Source organism: Xenopus laevis, chromosome 7L, assembly GCF_017654675.1.
Source record: "Xenopus laevis strain J_2021 chromosome 7L, Xenopus_laevis_v10.1, whole genome shotgun sequence".
NCBI lineage: Eukaryota > Metazoa > Chordata > Amphibia > Anura > Pipidae > Xenopus > Xenopus laevis.
Genome location: NC_054383.1, coordinates 138,910,620 through 138,936,805, shown reverse-complemented (window position 1 = coordinate 138,936,805; position 26,186 = coordinate 138,910,620). Strand labels below are relative to the sequence as shown.

The 26,186-nt window shown below is 45.8% G+C and overlaps 1 protein-coding gene across 19 annotated transcripts in view; it reads right to left on the bottom strand.

Annotated features, from left to right (window-relative positions):
* LOC108696834 (eukaryotic translation initiation factor 4 gamma 3) overlaps positions 1–26,186 on the bottom strand; it is a 51,353-nt gene that overhangs the window by 3,374 nt on the left and 21,793 nt on the right. For 3 of the 19 annotated variants that reach the window (XM_018226491.2, XM_041569913.1, XM_018226498.2), the window contains 28 exons: positions 25,874–25,963; positions 23,772–23,804; positions 22,048–22,068; positions 21,352–21,531; positions 20,889–21,003; positions 20,285–20,391; positions 18,599–18,721; positions 16,137–16,239; positions 14,696–15,445; positions 14,275–14,363; positions 11,813–12,053; positions 11,442–11,626; positions 9,948–10,067; positions 9,095–9,268; positions 8,800–8,997; positions 7,557–7,703; positions 6,132–6,368; positions 5,223–5,327; positions 5,007–5,139; positions 4,807–4,904; positions 4,494–4,587; positions 4,281–4,401; positions 2,590–2,810; positions 2,194–2,300; positions 1,892–2,064; positions 1,536–1,661; positions 472–553; positions 4–102 (listed from right to left, as the gene is read on the bottom strand). In XM_018226491.2, the coding sequence (XP_018081980.1) occupies positions 4–102; positions 472–553; positions 1,536–1,661; positions 1,892–2,064; positions 2,194–2,300; positions 2,590–2,810; positions 4,281–4,401; positions 4,494–4,587; positions 4,807–4,904; positions 5,007–5,139; positions 5,223–5,327; positions 6,132–6,368; positions 7,557–7,703; positions 8,800–8,997; positions 9,095–9,268; positions 9,948–10,067; positions 11,442–11,626; positions 11,813–12,053; positions 14,275–14,363; positions 14,696–15,445; positions 16,137–16,239; positions 18,599–18,721; positions 20,285–20,391; positions 20,889–21,003; positions 21,352–21,531; positions 22,048–22,068; positions 23,772–23,804; positions 25,874–25,963 (4,272 nt within the window). The remainder of the gene's footprint in view (positions 1–3; positions 103–471; positions 554–1,535; positions 1,662–1,891; positions 2,065–2,193; positions 2,301–2,589; positions 2,811–4,280; positions 4,402–4,493; positions 4,588–4,806; positions 4,905–5,006; positions 5,140–5,222; positions 5,328–6,131; positions 6,369–7,556; positions 7,704–8,799; positions 8,998–9,094; positions 9,269–9,947; positions 10,068–11,441; positions 11,627–11,812; positions 12,054–14,274; positions 14,364–14,695; positions 15,446–16,136; positions 16,240–18,598; positions 18,722–20,284; positions 20,392–20,888; positions 21,004–21,351; positions 21,532–22,047; positions 22,069–23,771; positions 23,805–25,873; positions 25,964–26,186) is intronic. The other 16 variants (XM_018226494.2, XM_018226495.2, XM_018226493.2 and 13 more) reach the window with 16 other exon arrangements.

The following is a 26,186-nucleotide window of genomic DNA, read 5'->3' as shown; positions in this document are numbered from 1 at the left end:
CACCTTCTCGCTGACAAAGCTCTGCACATCTTCTCCTTCAGGCAAGAGGTCGTTCCACTGAAGGCCGGTCTCTCTCCACAATGTGGCGACTCGCTTATGGCTCTGAAAGCAGCAACAGGACCGGTGAGGAGAGCACCCCAAAAAGGCACCCGGGTTCATGTAATGGGATGAGAAGATCTCACAAATACCAACAACGCTGTATAAACAATTGCTGCCCACCCTCCTGCACAACACGACCCCTTTCTGAGATTCAGCCAAATCCCGAATAAAGATCCATATAATGGATTTGGTACCAAATCACTGGTACTTATTGGCACATGACTTTATAGCACTGGGCAAATGAACTGGACGAGATTTGCTCAACATTAGGGGTACAGTGTATTCCCTCGTTCCCCCAAACAGCCCACCAGCTCCCCACAAACCCCTGCCAGTAGCACAGCCCCAAGGAATTCTGGGAAAGCCGGCACGTACCATTTGTTTGCATAGAAGGTGCAATATTTCGGACAATAATACTCCTCCGCGTCCCACAGGGAGCAGAGCTTTGCCAAACTCTCTGTATAGGAAAAAGAAAACTGGTTAATGCATCTCAGAGGCTCCATCATCCCACCGTAACCATAACAAGTACAGGATTATAGGAAATTGTGCTGTTTGCTCTAGATCTAACCCTCCAACCACAAAGCAGATGGGGCCCTAATGGAAAGGCAAGTGGCCCTTACACAACATTCTTAGTTCCCTTTCATTGCCTTAAAGGAACAGTAATAACAAAAAATGTAAGTGTTTTAAAGTAATGAAAATATAATGTAGTGTTGTCCTGCACTGGTAAAACTGATCAGTTTGCTTCAGAAACACTACTATAGTTTATATAAATAAGCTGCTGTGGAGCAATGGCAGAAATTGAAAAACGGCTATATGGCACAGGTTAATAAATGGATAACAGATAACACCATTAGACAGACAGAGCTTATCTGCTATCTGCTGTGTAACTTGAGCTTTTTCTCCTTTGAATGGCTGCCCCCATTGCTACACAGCAGCTTGTTGATATAAACTATAGTAGTACTTATCTGTTATCTACTGTGTATCCTGTACTTGAATGGCTGCCCCCTGGCTACACAGCAGCTTATTTATATAAACTATAGTAATGTTTCTTAAGCAAACACAGCAGTTTTACCAGTGCAGGGCAACACTGAATTATATTTTCATTACTTTAAAACACTTTTATTTTTTGACGTTACTGTTCCTTTAATGGCCAGAGCATTCAAGTTTGAGTATTGCTATGCCAGGGATTGTGGGTGTGGCACTCATGTGACATCACAGCCCATGCAGCAATGCACCATGATGTCACTGAATGCTCACTCATAAGTATCTGGACACTGGGAGAGTGAGTAGGAATCTCAGGAGACTCCCGAGAGTTGACAGCTCTGAATAGCACCCCCCCCATGTCCTACATCCCATACAAACTACTACAACGTTCCCTGTCTAAACAGAGGAGAGCGAGTAGGGGTTGGTCTAATGTAATCCCGCCCCCAAATCCTCACGTTATCAGTTCTCGTAGAGAGATCCCGCCTTCTTTCAACATGGGGGTCACCAGCTCGGCAAGGTACAGCCAGATGTGGGGGATATCGATAGCCATGTCGTCTGCCAGCTCCAGAGTCTCGGAGAAACTGTCGGCAAAACAAGAGAAAAAAGTGTTGCGACTAGGGTTGCCACCTTTTCTGAAAAAAAAATACCGGCCTATATGTTTATCTTTTTTCCCTATTTATAACATTGGGATCAAGCACAATTTTTACCGGCCGGGCCAGTAAAATATCGGCCAGGTGGCAACTCTAGTTGTGACCCAAACAAGCAGCAACGACCCCCCGGAGTTACAGGAGTGGGACCCTCAGACACTCACCCTGTGAAGAAGTCCTGTTTGCTGAGTGTGCCCGACTGGACCAGCTGGTAGAGGAGCTGTCCCATGTGATCCCTGGTGATCTGACTCCGTTCCAGCGTCGACTCCACTCCCTGTCGCACAAACACTGACAGTGGCCCGTTGGCACCAAACTCCTCGACACACTGCATGGCCTCCTGAGATGGGAGGAGTCACACGGAAAAGGTTCAGGAAGGGAGGAGTCTGCCCACCCACACAGCAACTCACCCACAGGAGGACCAGCCCCTCACTTTGGGAACCACTGACCAAGGGGAGGGCAGCTTTACCTTGTAGTCATTAATATGGAGGAACTCATCAATGATGGCCTTGGATTTCCTCTCCATCTCCTCTTCCGATAGAGTTAGTTTGTCTGGTTCCGATGGCTCGGACTTGGCTGGGGAATGATAAATCCATGTAAATCCAATGATAGAAATGGTACAGTACAAGGTCCCCCTCAGGTGCCAATTAAAGTAGGGGACATCATATAAGTGCAAGACCTTGGCATGCTTCTGCTGGTATAACAGCTCCATGCTCATATATAAAGTCCAAATATATAAGTTTGAGTCCCAGGAAGATTAGGTATCCCCAAAGTCATATATAAAGGCATGTGCCCCTGCAGCACAGCCAATGGGCAGACAAGGAAGGTTTAGGGCGGAGTTTATCAGCAGAACTACAAGTCTCACCTGGCTCTTTGGGCCGTCTCTCTGGCACAGTGTTCTTGTCGGGTTCAGTGAAGCTGCTCAGCTGTTTCACCGTTTGGAGGGTCTCCCGGCGCTGTTCTTCCTGATTGTCACCCGAGTCTTTGCTGCTGCCGTGCAGGAGGGGGCTGGGACGGGGCACGGGGGAGACAGATGAAGGAGTGGAAGGTCTGTCGTTCTTCTCTCGCCCAACGCTTCCACGGCTGCTAAACACAAAAACAATCATCAGGGAGATCTGAAGTCACATGACATCCCACATTTTAGCTTCAGCCCAACACTACAACTCCCATGCTCCTCAGCAAACGCTTACTGATTCCCAAAAACAGGTAGGGGTACATATAAATATTAACAAGGAATTGGTTTTACTCTTAGACCTTTCCACTCTAAATCCCTTTCTCTACAATCACTCTTGGGACAGAGGAACCAAAGGGACAAATCCCACCAGTCTCTGGCAATACTTCTAGTTGGCCCAAAGACTTCTGATACTCTGTAGAGTGGCCAGTGACCCATAAGGAGCTGTCTGTGCCCTAAACCTGGGACTTTAACGAGAGCCGAGCAGGAAGCCCTGAGGGTACGTGACACATAACAAACAGGGATGATGAACATCTCATGTCCTTTGATCACAATGTAGGGCACATTTCCTGGGAGATCTTTTTGGTCAGAGTGCTGGACCAGGTAGGGGACTGGGGAGAGAGGGCACTGATTTTGGATGCAGATTTCACCACCACATTTCAGACCAGCTGATCCATTGTAACAGAAAGCAGCGGCTCAAACAAAGGTCACAAGGAGGAATTGGTTCCCTGTTGGGTAGGGCACCTTGCAGGACCATACAAATATCTAGAAGAATGGCTTCTCTTGGAAAGAACCAAAGGTGCAGAGACTTGGGACGGAGCCCCAGAGAGAGACCCAAGAAGTATAAAATGGTTGAAAAGGGAACATGTCTCAGAGGAATCCATGTCATGTCACTCAGCATTTGGGGGATCTGTTGGGTCCCTGAGAGAGCAGATCTGGAAATAAAGGAAGGGATCTGGGAAGCTGCTCTGCTCATGGGCACCACCCTGGAGAAGCAAGATCTGCACAGCCAGGTGGGTGCTATAAAGACAGGGGGTGCAATGTGGGACCAGCAAGAGCTGCCAGGAACTCCCCTTGGTTCATGGTTCCAATTGAATAAATCTTTTGAGAAGTTTCAGGTCCAATATCAGACAAGAAGAGCTACACAGATCCCTTCCCTGTTAGTGGTGGATGCAGTTTCCCATGGTTCCTGGGTCCCAGAGTGATGACGGAGAAAAGAAGGGGTTCAGGTATTTATTTGCTCAGGCCCAAATGAAAGGCTCAGGCCGTCTATCCATGACAGTGACATGAGCACACAGGTAAAACCAATGAATGTAAAACTCTGCACCCCCTGTGTTACCCCTCTGTGCCACCCGAGTGCATTTTCAACACAAGGCTAAAGGCAGACAGATTTGGGGTGAAAACTACCTGTACCTGTTGTGAGTGGAAAGAATAAGTTTTCTTTGGCCACAGACAGGTGGTCGAGTCCAATCACAGGGCACAGAATGTGGTTTTAGCGGCTAAGATTTAATTAGGAAAACAATGGGCAGGATTTAACGGAGGAGGTGATGCCCAGGGTGTAGCAGGGAACTCAGGCTGGTGATGCAACACACTCTGACACCTACCTGGTTATTAACCTGCGAGATTCCAGATCAGCTGAGGAGGAAGAGGAGGAAGACACAGAGGAGAGTGGCTGCTGCAGGGCAGAGAACCTGTTCAGGCCGGGGGCTCCTGGTCTCAGAGATTCTAATGGAACATAAAGGAACAATGAATTATCTGGGGGGGGGGGCACGGGCAGTTTGCTGATCTCTCCAGCCCAGGGAATGAAGTTCTCTCACCAGTCTCACTGGCCTTGGCACCTCCACTGCTCCCCTTTAACCAGCTGCCAGGCTGAGCTTTGGGAACCAACTGGATCTTCTCATCTATGGTGGGCTGAGGGAAGAGAATGAGGGGTACACACACTGAATGAGACACACCATGGTCTGGAATACACACAGAATGCCCCCACAATGTAATACACTGGCACTACCACAGGGGAGGGAATTAATAACTGCGGGTGAGGCTGGCACAGTTTCATCGGAGGAAGCCCCGTAACCAAAGCAACAAGGCATGAGCTGTGCAAAGTGCCACGGGAGGGGGCAACCTCCTTACCTTAGTGATTTTCAGAAACTTGGAAGGGTCCAGCACCCTGTTATTCTTTGCCCCCTGCACCGTGTTCCATCCGCCTTCATCCACTCTCTGCACCCCTGCTGGGGACAAGCACAGGCTGTGAGCAGCGCACCCCTCCTGCATGAAAGGGTTAAGGACACCCTGCAGGGGGAGCGAGGGGGGGACGTGCTGCCTCTCCTTACCTGGTCTCCTCTTCTCTTTGGTCATTAACTGCTGCACTTTTCTCTGTTCCTCCTGTTCTTCTATTTTGGCCTCTTTATGGATCTGCTCGATGGTCTTGGGCCCCTGGTCTGCCCTCCGGGACACCCAGTTATTCTGCCAAAAGAGCCACATTCTGATTTCACTGAACAAGGGAGACCGACCCGGGACACAAACACGGGGATTATGGCTCCACTTACCAGTCTGAGGTCTATAACGTCCTGCAGCATAAACCGGATTCTAGAAGAGGTTTTTCTCTCCTTTATGATCTTCACCATCTGGTGAAAATACTGATCCATACGTGGCTGCAATATAGGGGTTATACATTCATTTTAATGGGGTACATACATATAGGCTGGAACTTCCTTCATTAGAATTAGCTAAGTTGCTCTCTTCTGTATAGTCATGGGTATATATTTCTGTCTGACCATGGGAAAGAGAGCAGCCCAGGAGCAGGAAGTACAGAGAATCAGAGCTCTGTACCTGCGTAAGTACAAGGGGAGATTGGATTCACTTACCCAGGGGGAGGTTCCTGTCTGACCATGGGAAAGAGAACAGCCCAGGAGCAGGAAGTACAGAGAATCAGAGCTCTGTACCTGGGTAAGTACTGGGGGAGATTGGATTCACTTACCCAGGGGGAGGTTCCTGTCTGACCATGGGAAAGAGAACAGCCCAGGAGCAGGAAGTACAGAGAATCAGAGCTCTGTACCTGGGTAAGTACTGGGGGAGATTGGATTCACTTACCCAGGGGGAGGTTCCTGTCTGACCATGGGAAAGAGAACAGCCCAGGAGCAGGAAGTACACAGAATCAGAGCTCAGTACCTGGGTAAGTACTGGGGGAGATTGGATTTACACACTGAAGGGAAGTTCCTAAACAGATTAATTCCAATAGGCCATAGTTTATTATTTCTCATTAAATGGACTTTATGCCTGAAGCTGCTAAGCAAGTTTTCCGGTAGAACAGTTAAGCCATTTGATGCTCTAACCCCAGAGTTTGTCAGTGATTTTGCCCACAGTGCTGACCAGTTTAACCCCACATCACTGCACAGGCATTGGATGAATTGGGAATCACTAACAATTGTCAGACATTTAGAAGAATCCAAACTCACTTTGGCTTTCTCAAAGTCCAGGTCTTTGCCGATGGTGGTGAGTAGCCGACACAAGCACTCGAGTGACTCCTCGTCGTGGTTCTTGAGCAGCTTGACCACACAGTCGTGCATAATGGCTTCTGTCAGCATCTTCAGCTTAAATAACTCTCCGATAAACTTGATGTTCCCAATGGACCTGCGCCGGGCTTTGTCTTTAGCCTCTTCCAGCTCTTCCTGTAGCCGCGTCTTCTCCTCTGGCTGCCGGGAAACAGAATGAATGTGATTGGCCATCAAACCATTTGTAACTTTCTGCTAGGGGTTGGATATGTTTTCCCCATGTCGGACTATCATGCCCCAAATACACATAGGGAGCTCCATTGGCTCCTGATTAAATAGATTGTAGTATGAATGTGATTGTAAGCTCACTGGTGCAGAGACTGATGGGAATGTGATAGAGACCTTAGAGTGTAAGCTCAATGGGGCAGGGACTGATGGGAATGGGATAGGGCCCTTAGATTATGGGGTCAATGGGGCAGGGACTGATGGGAATGTGATAGGGCTCTTAGATTATGGGGTCAATGGGGCAGGGACTGATGGGAATGTGATAGGGACCTTAGAGTGTAAGCTCATTGGGGCAGGGACTGATGGGAATGGGATAGGGCCCTTAGATTGTAAACTCACTGGGACTGATGGGAATATGATAGGGACCTTAGATTGTAAGCTCAATGGGGGCAATGGGGCAGGGACTGATGGGAATGGGACCTTAGATTGTAAGATCACTGGGACTGATGGGAATGTGATAGGGAACTTAGATTGTAAGCTCACTGGGACTGATGGGAATGTGATAGGGACCTTAGATTGTAAGCTCACTGGGACTGATGGGAATGTGATAGGGACCTTAGATTGTAAGCTCACTGGGACTGATGGGAATGTGATAGGGACCTTAGATTGTAAAATCACTGGGACTGATGGGAATATGATAGGGACCTTAGATTGTAAGCTCACTGGGACTGATGGGAATGTGATAGGGACCTTAGATTGTAAACTCACTGGGACTGATGGGAATATGATAGGGACCTTAGATTGTAAACTCACTGGGACTGATGGGAATATGATAGGGAACTTAGATTGTAAACTCAATGGGGGCAATGGGATAGGGACTGATGGGAATGGGACCTTAGATTGTAAGCTCACTGGGACTGATGGGAATATGATAGGGACCTTAGATTGTAAACTCAATGGGGGCAATGGGGCAGGGACTGATGGGAATGTGATAGGGACCTTAGATTGTAAACTCAATGGGGCAGGGAGTGATGGAAATGGGATAGGGACCTTCGGCGCCCCTACATCTCATAGACTTTTTGGATGTAAATGTTGGTCTGTGGCACAAATCCCGCTGCTGTGGTTAGGGGTTGGGACAAGAGTATTGGGGTTACACATTATTACCATTGTGGCCAGTTCTAATTCGCTTTGCTTCTTTTCAAAAACATCGTCCTCTGCTTTGTCTTTTTCAAACTCCTTCTGGCAGCGGTTGAGCAGCAGCTTGCGGAAGTTCACCGTGCTCCCCGGCTTGTCGGCCATCGGCACTTTCAGCTGGAAAAGGAGTTTGAGTTCAAAACACCCGATTATATTGGGGACCCCAGCGACAGCACAAACAAGCCAATGGCAGTGCTTGATGTGCTCAACTGATGATTGGTGGATTTACCTGCACAGGAAACATCTGCACCCAATCAGAAACAAGGAACTCTAGGGGGGGGGGGGAATTCACAAAAGTGCTGGTATTGAGACTAAATAAAAGTGGAGATAAACATGTCGGATTTCCCACCAAATTCACAAACCTCTATCTGCACTTTTGTGAATTTGTCATTTACACAGACACTTTTCAGATTTTGTCTGTCTCACAACATTTTAATGACATTTTCTCTGAATTTGTCTTTAGCGCTTACTACACCTGTCAATCAGCCATCAAATTGGAATTGTTTGGGGGAGGGGTTTATTTTACCTGGGAAAATTATACACATTTTTTTTCAGGATAACCAGGGCTTTCTAAATCTAAGTTTTTGTAATTCCACTTCTGTCACAAGATATAAGGGTCTAAATACAAGAAATGCTATTTTGCATAATTTTGTATCAGAAATATGTTTTATATTAGGTCAAGATATAGTGAATAAAGTACCCCCTCTTGTAAAATATAAGGATATTATAAGTTACACAGGAGTTTCATGACCATATAAAAACACGAGGCCGAGTGTTTTTATACAGGTCATGGAACTCCGAGGTAACTTCTAATATCCTCATATTTTGTAACTGGGGGAACTTTATTTATTATAATACACAAATTTCAGTGAGTCATTGACAAAAATTACATCAGAACTCACCGTTTATAAATGATGACATCACTACTCACCGTTTATAACTGATGACATCACTAGTCACCGTTTATAAGGATATAATTTACAAGATATTCATGGCTTTTGTGTATAATAAAAGAAAAGATTTGAAAAGCAGCAGTTGATGTCAGAATTTTCTGTTTGTGAATATGGAGAAAGTATTTTACTCCAGTTTACGACCACTCCCCTATGAGTTCCAGGGCTCTCTCATAAGAGATGCAGCCCCTATAAGGCAGGGTAATAATGATCCATCTGAGGACACGGTTAGATGCCCATCCCTATAACGGAATCTGACTCACCGTAGCAAGGCATCGGCACATGTTGGCATAGGCCATGGAGAAGCCGGGCTCATCGATTGCTTTCTCAAACACCAGGTCAATGACTCCTTTGAGTCTCTCCTCCGTGTCTACAGTCAGATCCGTCACCTGCTTCATGAGTTGGTTGAACATCTGGGGGGTGAGTTTGTTCAGAATGCTTCGGACCTTGCGGAACAGGGCCTGGGGAGCAATCGGATCAGTACCGGAGAGGTTACTACAGCACTGCAGGGGAACAGAGACCCAAATCCACTTACTATCCACTGAAGCGCCCACTCACCTGAGTTCTGATGCTGTCTGGATCCTCTGGCAGACTTTCCCTTTTGACATTGGGCTTCCAGGCGTTTTCCGCTTTTTTCAGGTGGACGTCGTCGCTGACGGCGATATTCATGATGATTTTCCTGGGCTCCCGCCTCTGTCCTGGCTGGGACCTCCTGGGACCCACACTCAGTAGCTATGAGATGGGACACAGCATGTAGTATTTCTGCTGAAGGAGCAGTAACAATTCCCCAGGGTCCAGTTATTATTGGGGAACCCTGGTTCTGTCACTATTATTATGCACAACATGGCTGTGAATCAGAACCCACTATGGACAGAACCATAATAACTCAAAAACTAAAAAAGCACTTTTTGGCCTATCAAGGGGCAGTTCACCTTGAAGTGAACTATTAGTATGTTATAGGTTAATTCTAAACAACTTTTCAATTGGCCTTCATTTTTTCTTTTTTAGTTTTTGAATGATTTGACTTCCTCTGACTCTTTCCGGTTTTCAAAAGGGGGTCACTAACCCCGTCTAAAAAAACCCAAATGCTCTGTAAGGCTACAAATGTATTGTTATTGCTACTTTTTATTACTCATCTTTCTATACGGCCTCTCCTATTCATATTCCAGTCTCTTATTCAAATCAATGCATGGTTGCTAGGGAAATTTGGACACTAGCAACCAGATGGCTGAAATTGCAAACTGGAGAGCTGCTGAATAAAAAAGCTAAATATCTCAAAAACCACAAATAATAAAAAATGAAAACCAATTGTAAATTGTCTCTGAATATCACTCTACATAATACTGGCATTAAATTTAAAGATGAACAACCTATTTGATGAGAAATTTGCTTAATGCCACATAATACTCACTGGCATGCCACGGCCACCAGGGGCAGGTCTCCCAAAATCGGCATAGGCAGGGGTGAAGTCTGGCCCTCTCTGCAGCATCCGAGTGTCCAGGGCCCTAATGGGTAACTTAGGCTGATTGATCTGTGAATGAGAAGTAATCATGGAACAAGCAACACCCCTAACAAACTCTAGATATCCCACAATCCTGTACAAATTGCACCCCTTCTTGCTTGTGGGCAGCGCCCCCTCCCCTTCCTGTAACTATGTGCAAGTTCTACTGGCATGGGCACCTCGCTAGTTACACACATTGTATCATGTGCTGTCCCCTCCTACCCAAATACCCGCAGTATGACTACACTGGGCACATTAATCATTAATTAATATATTGCCTATAAATAAGGGGCGTCTCACATGAATCTATTGCCTATAAATAAGGGACGTCTCACATGAATCTATTGCCTATAAATAAGGGACGTCTCACATGAATCTATTGCCTATAAATAAGGGACGTCTCACATGAATCTATTGCCTATAAATAAGGGACATCTCACATGAATCTATTGCCTATAAATAAGGGACGTCTCACATGAATCTTTTGCCTATAAATAAGGGGCGTCTCACATGAATCTATTGCCTATAAATAAGGGACGTCTCACATGAATCTATTGCCTATAAATAAGAGATGTCTCACATGAATCTATTGCCTATAAATAAGGGACGTCTCACATGAATCTATTGCCTATAAATAAGGGACGTCTCACATGAATCTATTGCCTATAAATAAGAGATGTCTCACATGAATCTGTTGCCTATAAATAAGGGGCGTCTCACATGAATCTATTGCCTATAAATAAGAGATGTCTCACATGAATCTGTTGCCTATAAATAAGGGACGTCTCACATGAATCTATTGCCTATAAATAAGGGACATCTCACATGAATCTATTGCCTATAAATAAGGGGCGTCTCACATGAATCTATTGCCTATAAATAAGGGACGTCTCACATGAATCTATTGCCTATAAATAAGAGATGTCTCACATGAATCTGTTGCCTATAAATAAGGGACGTCTCACATGAATCTATTGCCTATAAATAAGGGACGTCTCACATGAATCTATTGCCTATAAATAAGGGAAGTCTCACATGAATCTATTGCCTATAAATAAGGGACATCTCACATGAATCTATTGCCTATAAATAAGAGATGTCTCACATGAATCTGTTGCCTATAAATAAGGGACGTCTCACATGAATCTATTGCCTATAAATAAGGGACGTCTCACATGAATCTATTGCCTATAAATAAGGGAAGTCTCACATGAATCTATTGCCTATAAATAAGGGACATCTCACATGAATCTATTGCCTATAAATAAGGGACGTCTCACATGAATCTATTGCCTATAAATAAGGGACGTTTCCAATCAGACTGCACATGACAACCACAAACAGCCCTGAGACCCCCAGTCTTCTAACAACTGCCACTATACAGCACCCAGAATCTTCCCTTACCTTATCCAGAACTACGTCGCTGATCGGGGGAAGGCCTTCCGGCTTGTGAACACACGCAGGCATGAACTGGAAGCCCAGTAGGAAATCCCGATTATACTGACGCTTGCCATCGGCTTGCTGTAGAGGTGCCGGGGGCTGCAGGGGCTCCTGAGAGGGGTCAGATGATTCCTCAACTGCACTGTCTCCTGCACAAGGGGAAAAAAAATGGCTGAGGATCAAAACACAGTAAGAACAGTAAGGAAGAAGGTACAAGGGGTTCAGGTACGGGACCTCTTCTCTCTCTCTCTCTCTTTAGGGTGCAAATTTAAATGGGGAATTCAGATTTTGTAAGTGGATATCTTTATTTTAAACCATGGCAGCTTCAGCATTACCTGCTTTAGTATAAGAGTAGGCCAAGCCTTCCTCTAAGCCTGATGGGATATCCGTCCCTTCCCCCTCAGAGTTGGCATCAGCCCCATTGCTTATTGGTTCCACCTCTCCATTCTGCTCCTGTGGTTTGGCATTGCTCAGGTACAGGTGCTCTGTTTCCATGTTGCTGGCGCTGCTGGAGGTGACTGGATCTTGATCCACTTCTGTGACTTTGTCCTCCAGGAGATCAGCATCATATTGTGGCTGTAGGAAAAGGCATAATATAAACCCTCATTCTGTACAGACTATGAGCAAATTTAGAAGACTGTTCCTGCTGGATTGTGCTTAGTACAGGGAATACCTATGCTGCCATAGTTTTATGGGATCTCTCTGTACAGACTATGAGCAAACTTAGGGGCTGTTCCTGCTGAATTGTGCTTAGTACAGGGGATACCTATGCTGCCATAGTTTTATGGGATCTCTCTGTACAGACTATGAGCAAATTTAGTGGACTGTTCCTGCTGAATTGTGCTTAGTACAGGGGAAAACATGTGCTGTCATAGTTTGACAGGATTTCTCTGTACAGACTATAAGAAAACTTAGGGGCTGTTTCTGCTGAATTGTGCTTAGTACAGGGAATACCTATGCTGCCATAGTTTTATGGGATCTCTCTGTACAGACTATGAGCAAACTTAGGGACTGTTCCTGCTGAATTGTGCTTAGTACAGGGAATACCTATGCTGCCATAGTTTTATGGGATCTCTCTGTACAGACTATAAGCAAACTTAGGGGACTGTTCCTGCTGAATTGTGCTTAGTACAGAGGAATACCTATGCTGCCATAGTTTTATGGGATCTCTCTGTACAGACTATGAGGAAACTTAGGGACTGTTCCTGCTGAATTGTGCTTAGTACAGGGAATACCTATGTGCCATAGTTTTATGGGATCTCTCTGTACAGACTATGAGCAAACTTAGGGACTGTTCCTGCTGAATTGTGCTTAGTACAGAGGAATACCTATGCTGCCATAGTTTTATGGGATCTCTCTGTACAGACTATGAGCAAACTTAGGGACTGTTCCTGCTGAATTGTGCTTAGTACAGGGAATACCTATGTACCATAGTTTTATGGGATCTCTCTGTACAGACTATGAGCAAACTTAGGGACTGTTCCTGCTGAATTGTGCTTAGTACAGGGGAATACCTACGCTGCCATAGTTTTTTTTTTTATATATAATCTCTTTTATTTTTCGAAAATAGATACATTGACAGAGGATAACGTAAATATCTTTTCCAGTACAGAACATTGAAATTAGAACACATCAGTAAAATTCCATGTAGTATAACATACATTAAACGTATTGTTTTGCTCAAGGTTGCAGAAACGAATTCCATGGGGCCCAAATTTGCATATGTCTCTCTACCCTGTCTTCTAATAAAGCCGTTAAATACAACATATTCTGTGTTTGAGTAAATCTTGTAATGACAGCATGAGTATCAATATTGTATTGTAGCCAGTGTTTCGCTAAATTGGTTCGTGCAGCAGCTAAGATTTGTCTCATCAAAGTATTCTGGAGTTTCGTTAGGGTCTTGGACGGGCAGGCTAAAAGAGCCGTAGTGGCTTCGGGGACTATATGCGTGTGAAATACTCGCTCAAGTAAGTTATAAACCTCTGCCCAATATTGTTGTGCTACTGGACATGTCCACCAGATATGCAAATAATCCCCAACTGCTGTACAACCCCTGAAGCAAGAATCGGGAGTGGAAGGATCAAAATGATGTTTCCTTGCTGGTGTAAGGTGCCAACGCATCAGCACTTTATATGTGGATTCTCTAATGGCAGTATTAGGGGATATCCTGGAGACAGTATTCCATATTAGTGACCATTCCTGCTGAGGTATAGGACGCCCCAAATCTTTCTCCCAGTCCAGCATGTATTTAAGGGGCTTTTCTACATCCATAGAGACTAAATATTTATACAGTAACGAAATGGTACCTCGCAGTTTCCCAGCTCGTTGAGAGCAGGTTTCCAACAGGGTTGGAGGTCTAGATTTAAAAGAGGGGTCAACAGAGCGAATGAAGTGTAATAATTGTGAGTATCTATAAGTCTTGCTCTCTGGCATAGATGGGATCTCTCTGTACAGACTATGAACAAACTTAGGGGACTGTTCCTGCTGAATTGTGCTTAGTACAGGGAATACCTATACTGCCATAGTTTTATGGGATCTCTCTGTAAAGACTATGAGCAAACTTATGGACTGTTCCTGCTGAATTGTGCTTAGTACAGGGAATACCTATGTACCATAGTTTTATGGGATCTCTCTGTACAGACTATGAGCAAACTTAGGGACTGTTCCTGCTGAATTGTGCTTAGTACAGGGAATACCTATGCTGCCATAGTGTTATGGTATATTTGTACAGGCTACTGCAACTCTCCCCTCAGGAATCAACCCCCCTAGGGCAGATACATACAAAGAAACACTTTACCTCTGCCTCTGACTGTGAAATCTTCTCAATATCTGGGCTCTCATCTGTTGGTTTTTGCCACATCTTTGGTGCACTTATGGTGGGTGGGGCTGCCAATAGATTGAGACAGATCTGTTGTTACAAGTTATCATGTACAAAACATATGTTGCTCCCCTCCTGCCATTAAAGTAGTGCCTACATGTGAAGAGCAAAGGAGCTGCCAGGGAGAAGAACAATTCCCATTGAAAGCACCAGGTGGGAATATGGCACACAACATAAAGATTTGGCAAACAGATAGAAGGGACTGTGCCAGTAATAAGGGAATTGGGAGGGATAAGATTAACTCTGGGAAGAGAAGTCATTGAATCGCCCACTCGGGTGGAACAGACAATAGCTGAGCCAGTAGGGCACAGGTAATTAGCCACCTACATAAATGACTTACCTTCCACTGGGCTTTGTGTAGAGCTGATGCTCAGGAGATTCACACTGGCTTCCAGTTCGGAGTCCCCCTCTGTTTTCCCTTTGTTCTGTTCCTCTGCTTCACTCTCTAGGATGGAAGTTGTGCCCTCGTCCTCCTGCTCTTCCACATCTTGGGCACAGGGGGGGGCAGCGGCAGGAGGGGAGAGTCTAGTGGTAGTGAGTAGAGTAGCAGCAATGAGAGGAGGAGGAGAGGAGGGCTGTGGGGAGGAGAGAGGCACGTTGGAAGGAGTAGTGAATTCACTGTCTGAATCCATTGCTGCGGCCAAGTCGGGCAACTCGGGCAAATCCACTTCTGCCGATTCCTCCCCCAGGGCACCGTCTGCTGTGCCAATATCATCCCCTAGTCCATTCATCCCCTGAGCAGCCACTGGGGCATCAGCCGGTGGGATTTGCCCCACAGAGTCCTTACATTCTCTCTCCTCCATCTCAGCCGGGTCCAAGTCTTGTAGAGGGGTGGGGGTAGGGGCCAGTGCTGGGCTCTCGCTTCCCCTCGTATCTTCCAGGTGGCAAGAAAAGGCTTGTGTGGTGGGCACAGTGGCTACTACAATGGGAGCTGCTGAGACCCCCGGCAGAAGACATGGCTCGGCTCGTTCAGAAGAGGTGGGTCTGGGCCCCTGTTCCATGACATCATTGGTGTCAATATCGATGGACTCGGGCCCCACACACAGGGGAGGGCTGGGTTTTAACGTGAGGTCTGGTTTTGGCTTCTCCTCTGTATGGGCAATAAACACACTTTAGTGACTGTAATTCATTCTCATTGCACTGAATTTGGCCAATCACTGGCCCCTGAATTGAACGAGAAGTAACATAAAATGTAATTCTGAGAAACCGCTTTATATTTTATATATCTACACATTGCTAATGAAAGCAGCGTCTGTCTGTCCCAGTTGTCTGTACTGCTGCTCATAACTACACGTACCACTGAACCAATGGGGCAGCAGCTCCACCAGGACTCCCACAATGCCTTGCAGCTTCTGTGACCCGAGAAGGGGGAGAATGAGAGAAGAGTGCAAGGCATTTTGGGAAGAGGAGGCTTGGCTGGAGGAAAGGTGATTTGTAATACAATATACAATTCCATATAGATGTTCAGGCAACGTAGTAACACAAAGCAATCACACAAGTGCAACTGAAGGTGTATGCCCAGCTGCGCTGCTTTAGCTTTCCGAAGTCGCCCAAAGTTTCCTTACGTTTTCCCACCAGCCTTTTACTTCACTGCAGGAGGTTAGTTGCCTGTGCCAGAGGAGGTTTATTGCACCGACTAATGTCCTTGTCTGACAGGAGGGGACAGATATTGGGGTAAGTCAAGGGCTTCTCATTCTCTGCCACTATTTGCGCCCCTATAATGGGAGCCTGTGACACAATGGCTGATGCACTCACATTCCCTCTCCTGGGGGGGCACTCACCTGCTTTGGCTTCGCTGACAGGAGCAGCAGGGAAAGTTGCCGTGAGATGAGGACTCCCCAAAGTCCTGTACACCACTGGGCCGTGCTCCTGGCTAGGCAGCTGCTGGGATTTCAAGTACAAAAGAGGGTGATAATGAGCGCGCAAACAGAAAAACTGGCAAACGTGGGACAAACAGGAGAACCAAACAAATAAAGGAAACACAACGGGGAGGAAGGGGGTGCATTTGTACATAGGGTTCCATGTTGGGTGGGTTTCAGAACATGGAGAAGAAAGATAATTATTAATAGAGAATAGGAGGGGGTTTCCAAGTGGGTAAAGAGGAAGAAAAGTATGTAGAGTGGAAACAAAGCATGACAGGAAACGAGAAAGGAGGGGGTGACAGGAAACGAGAAAGGAGGGGGTGACAGGAAACGAGAAAGGAGGGGGTGACAGGAAACGAGAAGGGAGGGGGTGACAGGAAACGAGAAGGGAGGGGGTGACAGGAAACGAGAAGGGAGGGGGTGACAGGAAACGAGAAGGGAGGGGGTGACAGGAAACGAGAAGGGAGGGGGTGACAGGAAACGAGAAGGGAGGGGGTGACAGGAAACGAGAAGGGAGGGGGTGACAGGAAACGAGAAGGGAGGGGGTGACAGGAAACGAGAAGGGAGGGGGTGACAGGAAACGAGAAGGGAGGGGGTGACAGGAAACGAGAAGGGAGGGGGTGACAGGAAACGAGAAGGGAGGGGGTGACAGGAAACGAGAAGGGAGGGGGTGACCGGAAACGAGAAGGGAGGGGGTGACCGGAAACGAGAAGGGAGGGGGTGACCGGAAACGAGAAGGTGACAGGAAACGAGAAGGGAGGGGGTGACAGGAAACGAGAAGGGAGGGGGTGACAGGAAACGAGAAGGGAGGGGGTGACAGGAAACGAGAAGGGAGGGGGTGACAGGAAACGAGAAGGGAGGGGGTGACAGGAAACGAGAAAGGAGGGGGAGACAGGAAACAAGAAAGGAGGGAGTGACAGGAAACAAGAAAGGAGGGAGTGACAGGAAACAAGAAAGGAGGGAGTGACAGGTAAGAGGGTTACAGGGAACAGAAAGGAGAGAATAAAGAGAGAAGTAAGTGTACCAAAGCAGGAAGCAGAGGAGGGTAAAGGGAGGGGGTAGAAGTTGGAAGAGGAATTGGGGAGTAAACAGGAAAGGTTAAAAGACAAGGGGTGGATAAAAGCCGACCAATGGGAAGCAAATAAGCAAAATAAAAGTCCAATTCAATTAAAGAACAAAGGCAGGAAGGACAAACAACAGAGATGGGAAAAGAAGGACATTAAATTAGAGACACAGACTCAGCAAGCATTTCCTCTTCCTGCCATTTGTACACGTGAGCCACACACATTTCAGCCAATCAAAACCAACGCCTGCTGCACTTACACCCCGTAAGGCTACACTGGAGATACATTTCCATCCTTTAGGGGTGAGCCATGCATGAGGGGTGAGCTTTGGATTCTAACAGCCCGTTTGCTATCTGCATTGCTAATGGGGCCCCAGGATGGCAGTCCCCACGGCTGCACACAGTCATATTTATTATATAAAGGCAATTAAATAGTAATATTTATGTCAAATATTTTATATAATGCAGTGTAATGTTATATTTAACTGCACCAACTTGTTTTGGCAAAACTGCCTTGTGATATTCTCTTAGACTTCTGTCGAATTCCATTTAAAAGAGAAGCAAAGCCCCAAAAAGAAACAGCTTTTCCTAGTCGTAAGATGCCCTCCCCCTCCCATCCTTTGGCTTGGCACGTGCACTACCGGCCAGTAGTCACCTCTGTAGCCAACATGCAAACCTCCAGCAGGTGCCACATAAGGGACGGTGGAATTGGGGCCAACATATTTTGGAAGCTTTTAATTTTTTTTTTTATTGTACACTACGGGGTAGATTTACATATGGTCGAATATCAAGGGTTAATTAACCCTCGATATTCGACTGCCGAATGTAAATCCTTCAACTTCGAATATCGAAGTCGAAGGATTTACCGCAAATAGTTCGATCGAACGAAAAATCGTTAGATTGAACAATTAAATCCTTTGAATCGTTCTATTCGAAGGATTTTAATTCATCGATCGAACGATTGTTAGAAAGCCTATGGGGACCTTCACCATTGCACCTCGGTAGGTTTTAGGTGGCGAAGTAGGGGGTCGAAGTTTTTTTTTAAAGAGACAGTACTTCGACTATCGAATGGTCGGATAATCGAACGATTTTTAGTTCTAATCGTTCGATTCAAAGTCGAAGTAGCCAATTCGATGGTCGAAGTAGCCAAAAAAACATTCGAAATTCGAATTTTTTTTTATTCTATTCCTTCACTCGAGCAAAGTAAATGGGCCCCTTAAGTTCTACTTTAATAACAATATCTAAATTCCCTTTCATCATGACATGTGATCCCTTTAATATGTATAGCTGGCATGACCAATCACAGAGCAGAACTTACCTGAGGGGGCGTCGGCGTGGAGTTGGGCCTGAGGATGGGTGGGGTGGAGTTCCGGCTTCCTACTCCAGACATGATTTCCTCTGTGATATCTTTGCCCCCTTGATTGGGGTCTCGTATTCTAATCTGGAAACAAAGGGAAATGAGTGCGGTTAAGGCATGGGGTACACATCTGAGTGATCCCACCAAATTATCTGGAGGCATTAGTGATATATAGCAGTTCCTGTTTGTGGGCTGAACCCCCACTGGATCAATTCATAAGGGGCAGTGCAGCCATAAAGAGCTAGTATTTCATTGGACCGTTACTGCTCTGTGTAAGTGCAGCCATGGGCATCACACAGTATGGCAGCTTCTTGTTCCCTGAAGTGTCGCACACAGTGTTTTAAAGTAATGAAAATATAATGTAGTGTTGCCCTGCACTGGTAAAACTGATCTATTTGCTTCAGAAACACTACTATAGTTTATATAAACAAGCTGCTGTGTAGCCATGGGGGCAGCCATTCAAGCACAGGATACACAGTAGATAACAGATAAGTACTACTATAGTTTATATAAACAAGCTGCTGTGTAGCCATGGGGGCAGCCATTCAAGCACAGGATACACAGTAGATAACAGATAAGTACTACTATAGTTTATATAAACAAGCTGCTGTGTAGCCATGGGGGCAGCCATTCAAGCACAGGATACACAGTAGATAACAGATAAGTACTACTATAGTTTATATAAACAAGCTGCTGTGTAGCCATGGGGGCAGCCATTCAAGCACAGGATACACAGTAGATAACATATAAGTACTACTATAGTTTATATAAACAAGCTGCTGTGTAGCTTGGTGGAAACTGAAAAAGGCTATATGGCACTGTATAAATAGTGGATAACAGATAACACCAATATGTTCTACAGAGTTTATCTGCTGTGTAACCTGAGCCATTTCTCATTTGAATAGCTGCCCCCATGGCTACACAGCAGCTTGTTGATATAAACTATAGTAGTACTTATCTGTTATCTACTGTGTATCCTGTGCTTGAATGACTGCCCCCATGGCTACACAGCAGCTTGTTGATATAAACTATAGTAGTACTTATCTGTTATCTACTGTGTATCCTGTGCTGGAATGGCTGCCCCCATGGCTACACAGCAGCTTGTTTATATAAACTATAGTAGTACTTATCTGTTATGTAATGTGTATCCTGTGCTTGAATGACTGCCCCCATGGCTACACAGCAGCTTGTTTATATAAACTATAATAGTACTTATCTGTTATCTACTGTGTATCCTGTGCTTGAATGGCTGCCCCCATGGCTACACAGCAGCTTGTTTATATAAACTATAGTAGTACTTATCTGTTATCTACTGTGTATCCTGTGCTTGAATGGCTGCCCCCATGGCTACACAGCAGCTTGTTTATATAAACTATAATAGTACTTATCTGTTATCTACTGTGTATCCTGTGCTTGAATGGCTGCCACCATGGCTACACAGCAGCTTGTTGATATAAACTATAGTAGTGTTTCTGAAGCAAACACATCAGTTTTACCAGTGCAGGGCAACACTACATTATATTTGAATTACTTTAAAACACTTTCATTTTTGATGTTACAGTTCCTTTAAATGTTTTTAATGTGCAGCTCTAGTGTTAGAGATTTTTACATTCCCACTGAGAGAACAACTTGAATTTGTTTCTGTACCGGCTTCTTCTCGCGCTTGGCAGGGGGTGGAGGCTGCTGCTGTTGCTGTGTTGGCACAATGATGGGCGCAGACTGGTACACAGGTTGGCTCGGGTAGAACGGGGTTCCTGCATGTCAAACACACGGAGAAACAATCAGATGATCATTCAGTGGCTTTGGGTCAAACATCCTGAAACCCCCACATATCCTTCTGTACCACCATACCCCCCCCCCACACACACAATAGTGCCCCCTAGCCTACCCCCACGCAATCAGAGGGGCTTCACCCATCAAACTGCTTCCGGATTCTGCTCTGTACCTGACAGCCCTGAATTCTGATGCATTTAAGCCCATGAGAGTCAGACAGACAGACAGACAGCCTGTGAGGGTTTTCTCTAGAGCCCTGGGGACCAATATGAATATGTTAGGGGGCCATAGCAAACAAAAAGTGCAGTTTTGTGCAGCGGCTGGGACATTACGGCACCTCAGTGTCAGTTTCCCGGCATTAAGCATCACCCCAAAATCTTGCTTTCCCTCATCACGGCTTTGCTCCCTCTGTATAACAAGGAGGATCTACATAGGGCACATACAGACTCCCAGCAAGCCAACGAAACACTCCGCTCACCATAAGGGCTTGGAAAGTCTCCAGGACCCGGGCCAGGATAGAACGGACTAGGACCAGGCTGCTGGACTGGGTACTGCTGTGGGGGGCCCACGTATGGGGGAGCGCTGTGTCGGTACTGAAAGAAAACACAACATCTGCTTTAATGGCCAAGAAGGGAGCTAAATACAGTTATATATACATGAAGGTTTATATACAGAAGGGAAACCGAAGCAGCAAGGGCTTTTTATACAGGACGGAGGCCCTGGCACCAAGAGGTTAATATAAAGAAGGGAGGCCCTGGCACCAAGAGGTTAATATACAGAAGGGAGGCCCTGGCACCAAGAGGTTAATATACAGAAGGGAGGTTGACACAGCTTGGCACTAAGAATGGGCAGGTAAAGTGATATGAAAGAGTTAGTAGGAAACTTATTAAAAGTGGGGGGCACATCCCATGACTCAGAAGCAAAGCCAAGGGTGAGTGTACCTGGGGGATGCAGTATTGGGGTCCCTGGGGCATGGCGTATGACATTGGCAGGTGATTGACCATCATGATGTGCTGGTTGGTCTGATACACGGCAGTTGGCGTCTGGGCTCCTGCCCGGATGGAGGGGCTACTGGTCTGGATGGCGGCACGGGGGGGCTGGATCTGGGGCCTCTGGAAAAACTGCAGAGAAAAGAGCAAAGAGACAAAGTGGATGGGCCCCAACTTAATGCACATTCCACCTCACATGTTTATCCCTGCATTTGCTTCCCTGCACTCGTCCCCCCTGCACTCGTTCCCCCTGCAGAGGGGGCAGCTCTGGGGCCCCAATTAAGCAGGGAATTGTAAATTGTAAGCTCCGAGGGTCACATATTATGAGTCTGCTGAGCCAACAGGGGGCGCATTTATAATGTTTATTCTCAGGATGGTGGGGGGTCATTATAGAAGGGCAGGTAGAATTTCTAGGTACATCTGTATCCCCCCCCACCCCAAGTCCCTTTGGTGGGTAACTGTTACCTGGGGGCACATTAACCTGTACATACCCCCCCCCCCCGCCATTACTAACGCTACAGCAGTGACTGGGGGTCATTTAACTGCGACAGTGTTGCCATCCCTGTGGCACTAATGGAGGAGACACGGCAGCTTTATCTGACCAATCAGAGAGCAGGACAAGTTCTTTCAGCAGCTATTGGTCATTACCTGGATGGGTCTGAATCCTCCCTTGGAATATGAATCAGAGCAGCAGAAACAGAGGGGAAGCCAATGGAAGAGTATACAGAGATCAGTAGAGACAAAGACAAAACAGCATATCGGCAACATGAATGAGGCAAAACATACTCCTCCCCCAAACATGGCCACGCCCACACATACCCCTCTGTACCTGCACAGCAGTTCATACCCCCCATGTGTAAGTCCCACCCACCCTCTGTTCCCCTACTGTCTGCAGGTCTGTCCAACCCTCACTGCACAGTAATGGGGCATTTCTGGCAAGCTGGACTGGACCATGGCCTCCCTTCCCATGTGGTTTCCAAGTTAAATCTATTATATAGTAGAAAGAAAGATGGTGGGAAAGAGAACAGAGCATAAAAAGGCAACAGGGACAAGCAGGCCATTAATTCACTGGCTAAGGATGCTGGGACTTGTAGTGAAATGACTACACCGGCTGCCATTTATCCACTGATGTACAAGGTGGATTCTGGGAATGGAGGTGCACACTGCATATCTGGGAACCCCCCATGAATGGCACAATGGTACAGTCCCAGCAGTATCTCTATCATGTAAAACAGAGGGGCCCTCCTGCCTCCTGGAAAATGAAATAATGGTGAATTTCATGTTTCCTAAGGAATGTGTATTCCAAGGCCCTGACATCATCGCTGGCAGTCCCCCAACCGGCTGAATTCCTTTACCCCCCTCTGCATTCCCTGCTGACACTCATCTTTAACCCATTACGAGCCACACACAATTCCAGTGAAAGCTCTGTAACCTGCATTACCCACCTGGCCTTCTGTCCTGTCCACTCATGTACTAACACCATTGTGCCACACTAACTGTAGCCAAGCTCAGGGCATGCTGGGAAGTGTGAGCAGGAGGAAGGAGCCATAGGCCGAGGTTTCTCTCAGTCTCAGGTGCTGACATTGATGAATATGATGGACCTGATGATCCAAGTCTTTATAGTAAGTGGATGTAGGTGATACGGGTTCTTTCTATGCACCCCATTTCCATACAGTTGGGGGGCTATGCCAGTATGACCACTCATGGAGGTCTCAAATAAAGTCACATGGGCAGTGTAAAAGGGAAAGACCATAGCAGTACAGTATGGGGGTACAACCTATCTCTAATTAAAGTGTAATGGAATATTTCCCCTTTTCCCAATTCCAACAACGAGCCCCTGGTTTGTGTGAGTTCCCAGTACAGCTGTCAGTACCTGAGGAAGTGTGTGGCCAATAAACCACAGTCTATGTTCCTGGCAGTAGCCACACAAGAGGGCAACAGGAGACACAGAGTAAAGCAAGCAAAAACATCAGGGAATGAAAGCAATATGGCTGACGTAGTGTCCTCCCTATGAAAGGTGCAGTCTCTCAGGGGGCAGAATCAGAGGTGACTTTATATACAACCCCACTGTATTGGCTACTAGTAACTACCCGGGCACGTTATTGCTATACCCACCCTGGCATTAAATGGGCACTTACCTCACCTCTGATGCAGCCTGAGAGGCAAATGCACCCGTGCAACATGGAGCTGCTGTAAGCATGCAACACTCAGCAGCCAATAGCAAAGTGACTGACTCATCTGCTCCAATATCCGCCCAGTTTTACATTGGCCATGAAGGGCCAGTGGACTTGTTATTTGTGGCTGGAGCCTGGGCAAGTCAGTGAAGAAGCAGAGGGTGCGGGGGGTACAAAGGGTAACAGAGGGCACAGTACCTGGTGATGGGCGGGTCGGGGTCCAGCTGCAAACTAAAGAGAGAAGCAAGAGACACAATCACAATAGGAGAGGCACAGTCAGAAGTCACACATGATAACAAGCTGCCCGTCCCACACACACTGGCACAGGGCTCAGCTATAGGGACACACAAGTACAGAGAGCAGGAAGGGTCAAACTACAGCAGGAGCAGCAGGAGGGCACAGGGGGTGGGGCAGAGATGCCAAAGCAATGGCTCGGTGGCTGGTGCCAGCACGTTGGTTATTCTCTGTAATAAACACTTTCCCAACAAACTGTATTTATCATAAACACAATATCATAAGTAAATATAACCCCCCCCCCCAGTGCATGGTAGTTAAAGGGGTGCTTCACCTTTAAGTTAACTGTAAGCAACTTTTCAACTTTTTTCTTTACAGTTTCTTAATTATTTGCCTTTTTCATCTGAATCTTTCCAGCTTTCAAATGGGGGTCACTGACCCCATCTAAAAACAAATGCTCTTTAAGGCTACACATTTGTTATTGCTACTTTTTATTACTCGTCCTTCTATTCAGTCCCTCTGTTCACATCCCAGTCTCTTAGTCAAATCAATGCGTGGATACTAGGGGAACTGGGACCCTAGCAACCAGATGGCTAAAATTCTACATTGGAGAGCTGCTGAATAAAAAGCTAAATAACTCAAAAAACTAAGTTAACTTAAAGATGAACCACCCCTTTAATATAGCCCCCTCCAGAGTGTGGGTGCAGACTCCATGTTCCTGAGAGACAGGGTGAGGATGAACTCAGACCCCCCAGGAGATTCCTTGTGTCTGATTTGAGCTATTGAAGAATGATGATAATAATAATAATAGGGATGTTCACCTTCCAACACCTTTTCCAGTTCAGTTGGTTTCACTTTTAGAAATAAAGACTTTTTCCAATTACTTTCCATTTTCTTAATATTGAAGTGTAAAGTGTCATTTTTCACCTTCTAAATCTGCTCTGTGAGGGGGGTCGCCGACTCTTTAACTGATCTAAATTGATCCATTTAGTTGATCCATTTGTTATGTTTGTCCCTGCTGAGCAGAATCTCTGGGTTTCATTACAGGCAGCTGTTAGACTTGATACAATAGTTAATGATACTCCAGAGATGCTGCTGAGAAATGGATTAACTAATTGTATCAATTAAATGTGTCAACTAATTGTATCAACTAAATGTAGCAAATTGTAACAGTTTAATTAGTCGGGGATCACTGAGCTGCCAGACTGACACTAGAGACAGAAACATTGAAATTGAAACTTTTGGGAAAACTATAAAAAAGAACAGATAGAAAGCAATTAAAAAATTTCTTTGTTTACGGTGAACAATCTGAAAACAAATTAACTGAAAAAACTGTTTGAAAGGGGAACAACCCCTTTAAACTCACCAGACATCATGTCTCTCTACATGCAGGATTTGTGCAAACGGCAGTTATTTTGTTACATTTTGTTTGTACTGGAATCAGTTATTTGAGTGAGCTCTAATACATCTGCTAGGAAAGGAGCCCCCCTATAAGATATATTGGATGTAACTGTCAGTGAATATCTGACACCCAACTGCTGCATGAAGAGAATGAAGAGAAACAGATGCTGAGAGAGGAATAGTGAAGATAAACTTGATTATTTCAGAAACGATGCAGAAAATTTAATTGATTATATTTAGAAAGTTTCTTATTTCAGAACGAGGACGCTTATATTCATTCATTTTCAAGATAGTTCCCCTTTAAAAAAAGTTGATGGGCGACACATGGCAGAATCTACCCAATCTCATGTGTAGGTGACATCCAATAAAATCCACCCAATCACACACTCGGGTCACAGAGAGTCCAATCTGCCCATCGCACATGGAGGAGGAATCCAGCTGAATGTGACCAACCCTATCATAAAGTATCCAGAAACTGGACCTACAATCTCACAGAAAAAACCCCATCTTAAAAGTGTGTGTGTGTATAAATCGTGACATTTGGTGAATGTATCAGACCAACACAAGTTCAACCAACAGGACATGACAATGGCTCAGAGCTGCCTTGATGCAATAGATCCACAGGCAGGTAACAAGCTCTCTGATTGGCTGAAGCAGGTACTTACTGGTGAGCGATTCTGGGCCTGAGTGCTCATAGTCTGTTGTGCCTGAGGGTACACGAGGGGTGCTGGGCTCTGGCCGGGGGTATAGGAAGCCTGAGAATGACAAACACAAGTGAGAAATGGCTCCAGCTAGGAACAACAGAAGATCAAGGCAAAGCAGGTAATGGAACACAAGTCTTAAGTATCACTCATGTATTATAAGGAATAATGTACCCCCTACTGTAAATGATAAGGATATTAGAAGTCACTGAGGGGTTGTTCTGTGACCATATAAAGGCACAAGGCTGCAGGCTGAGTTATACAGGGAACTCTGAGT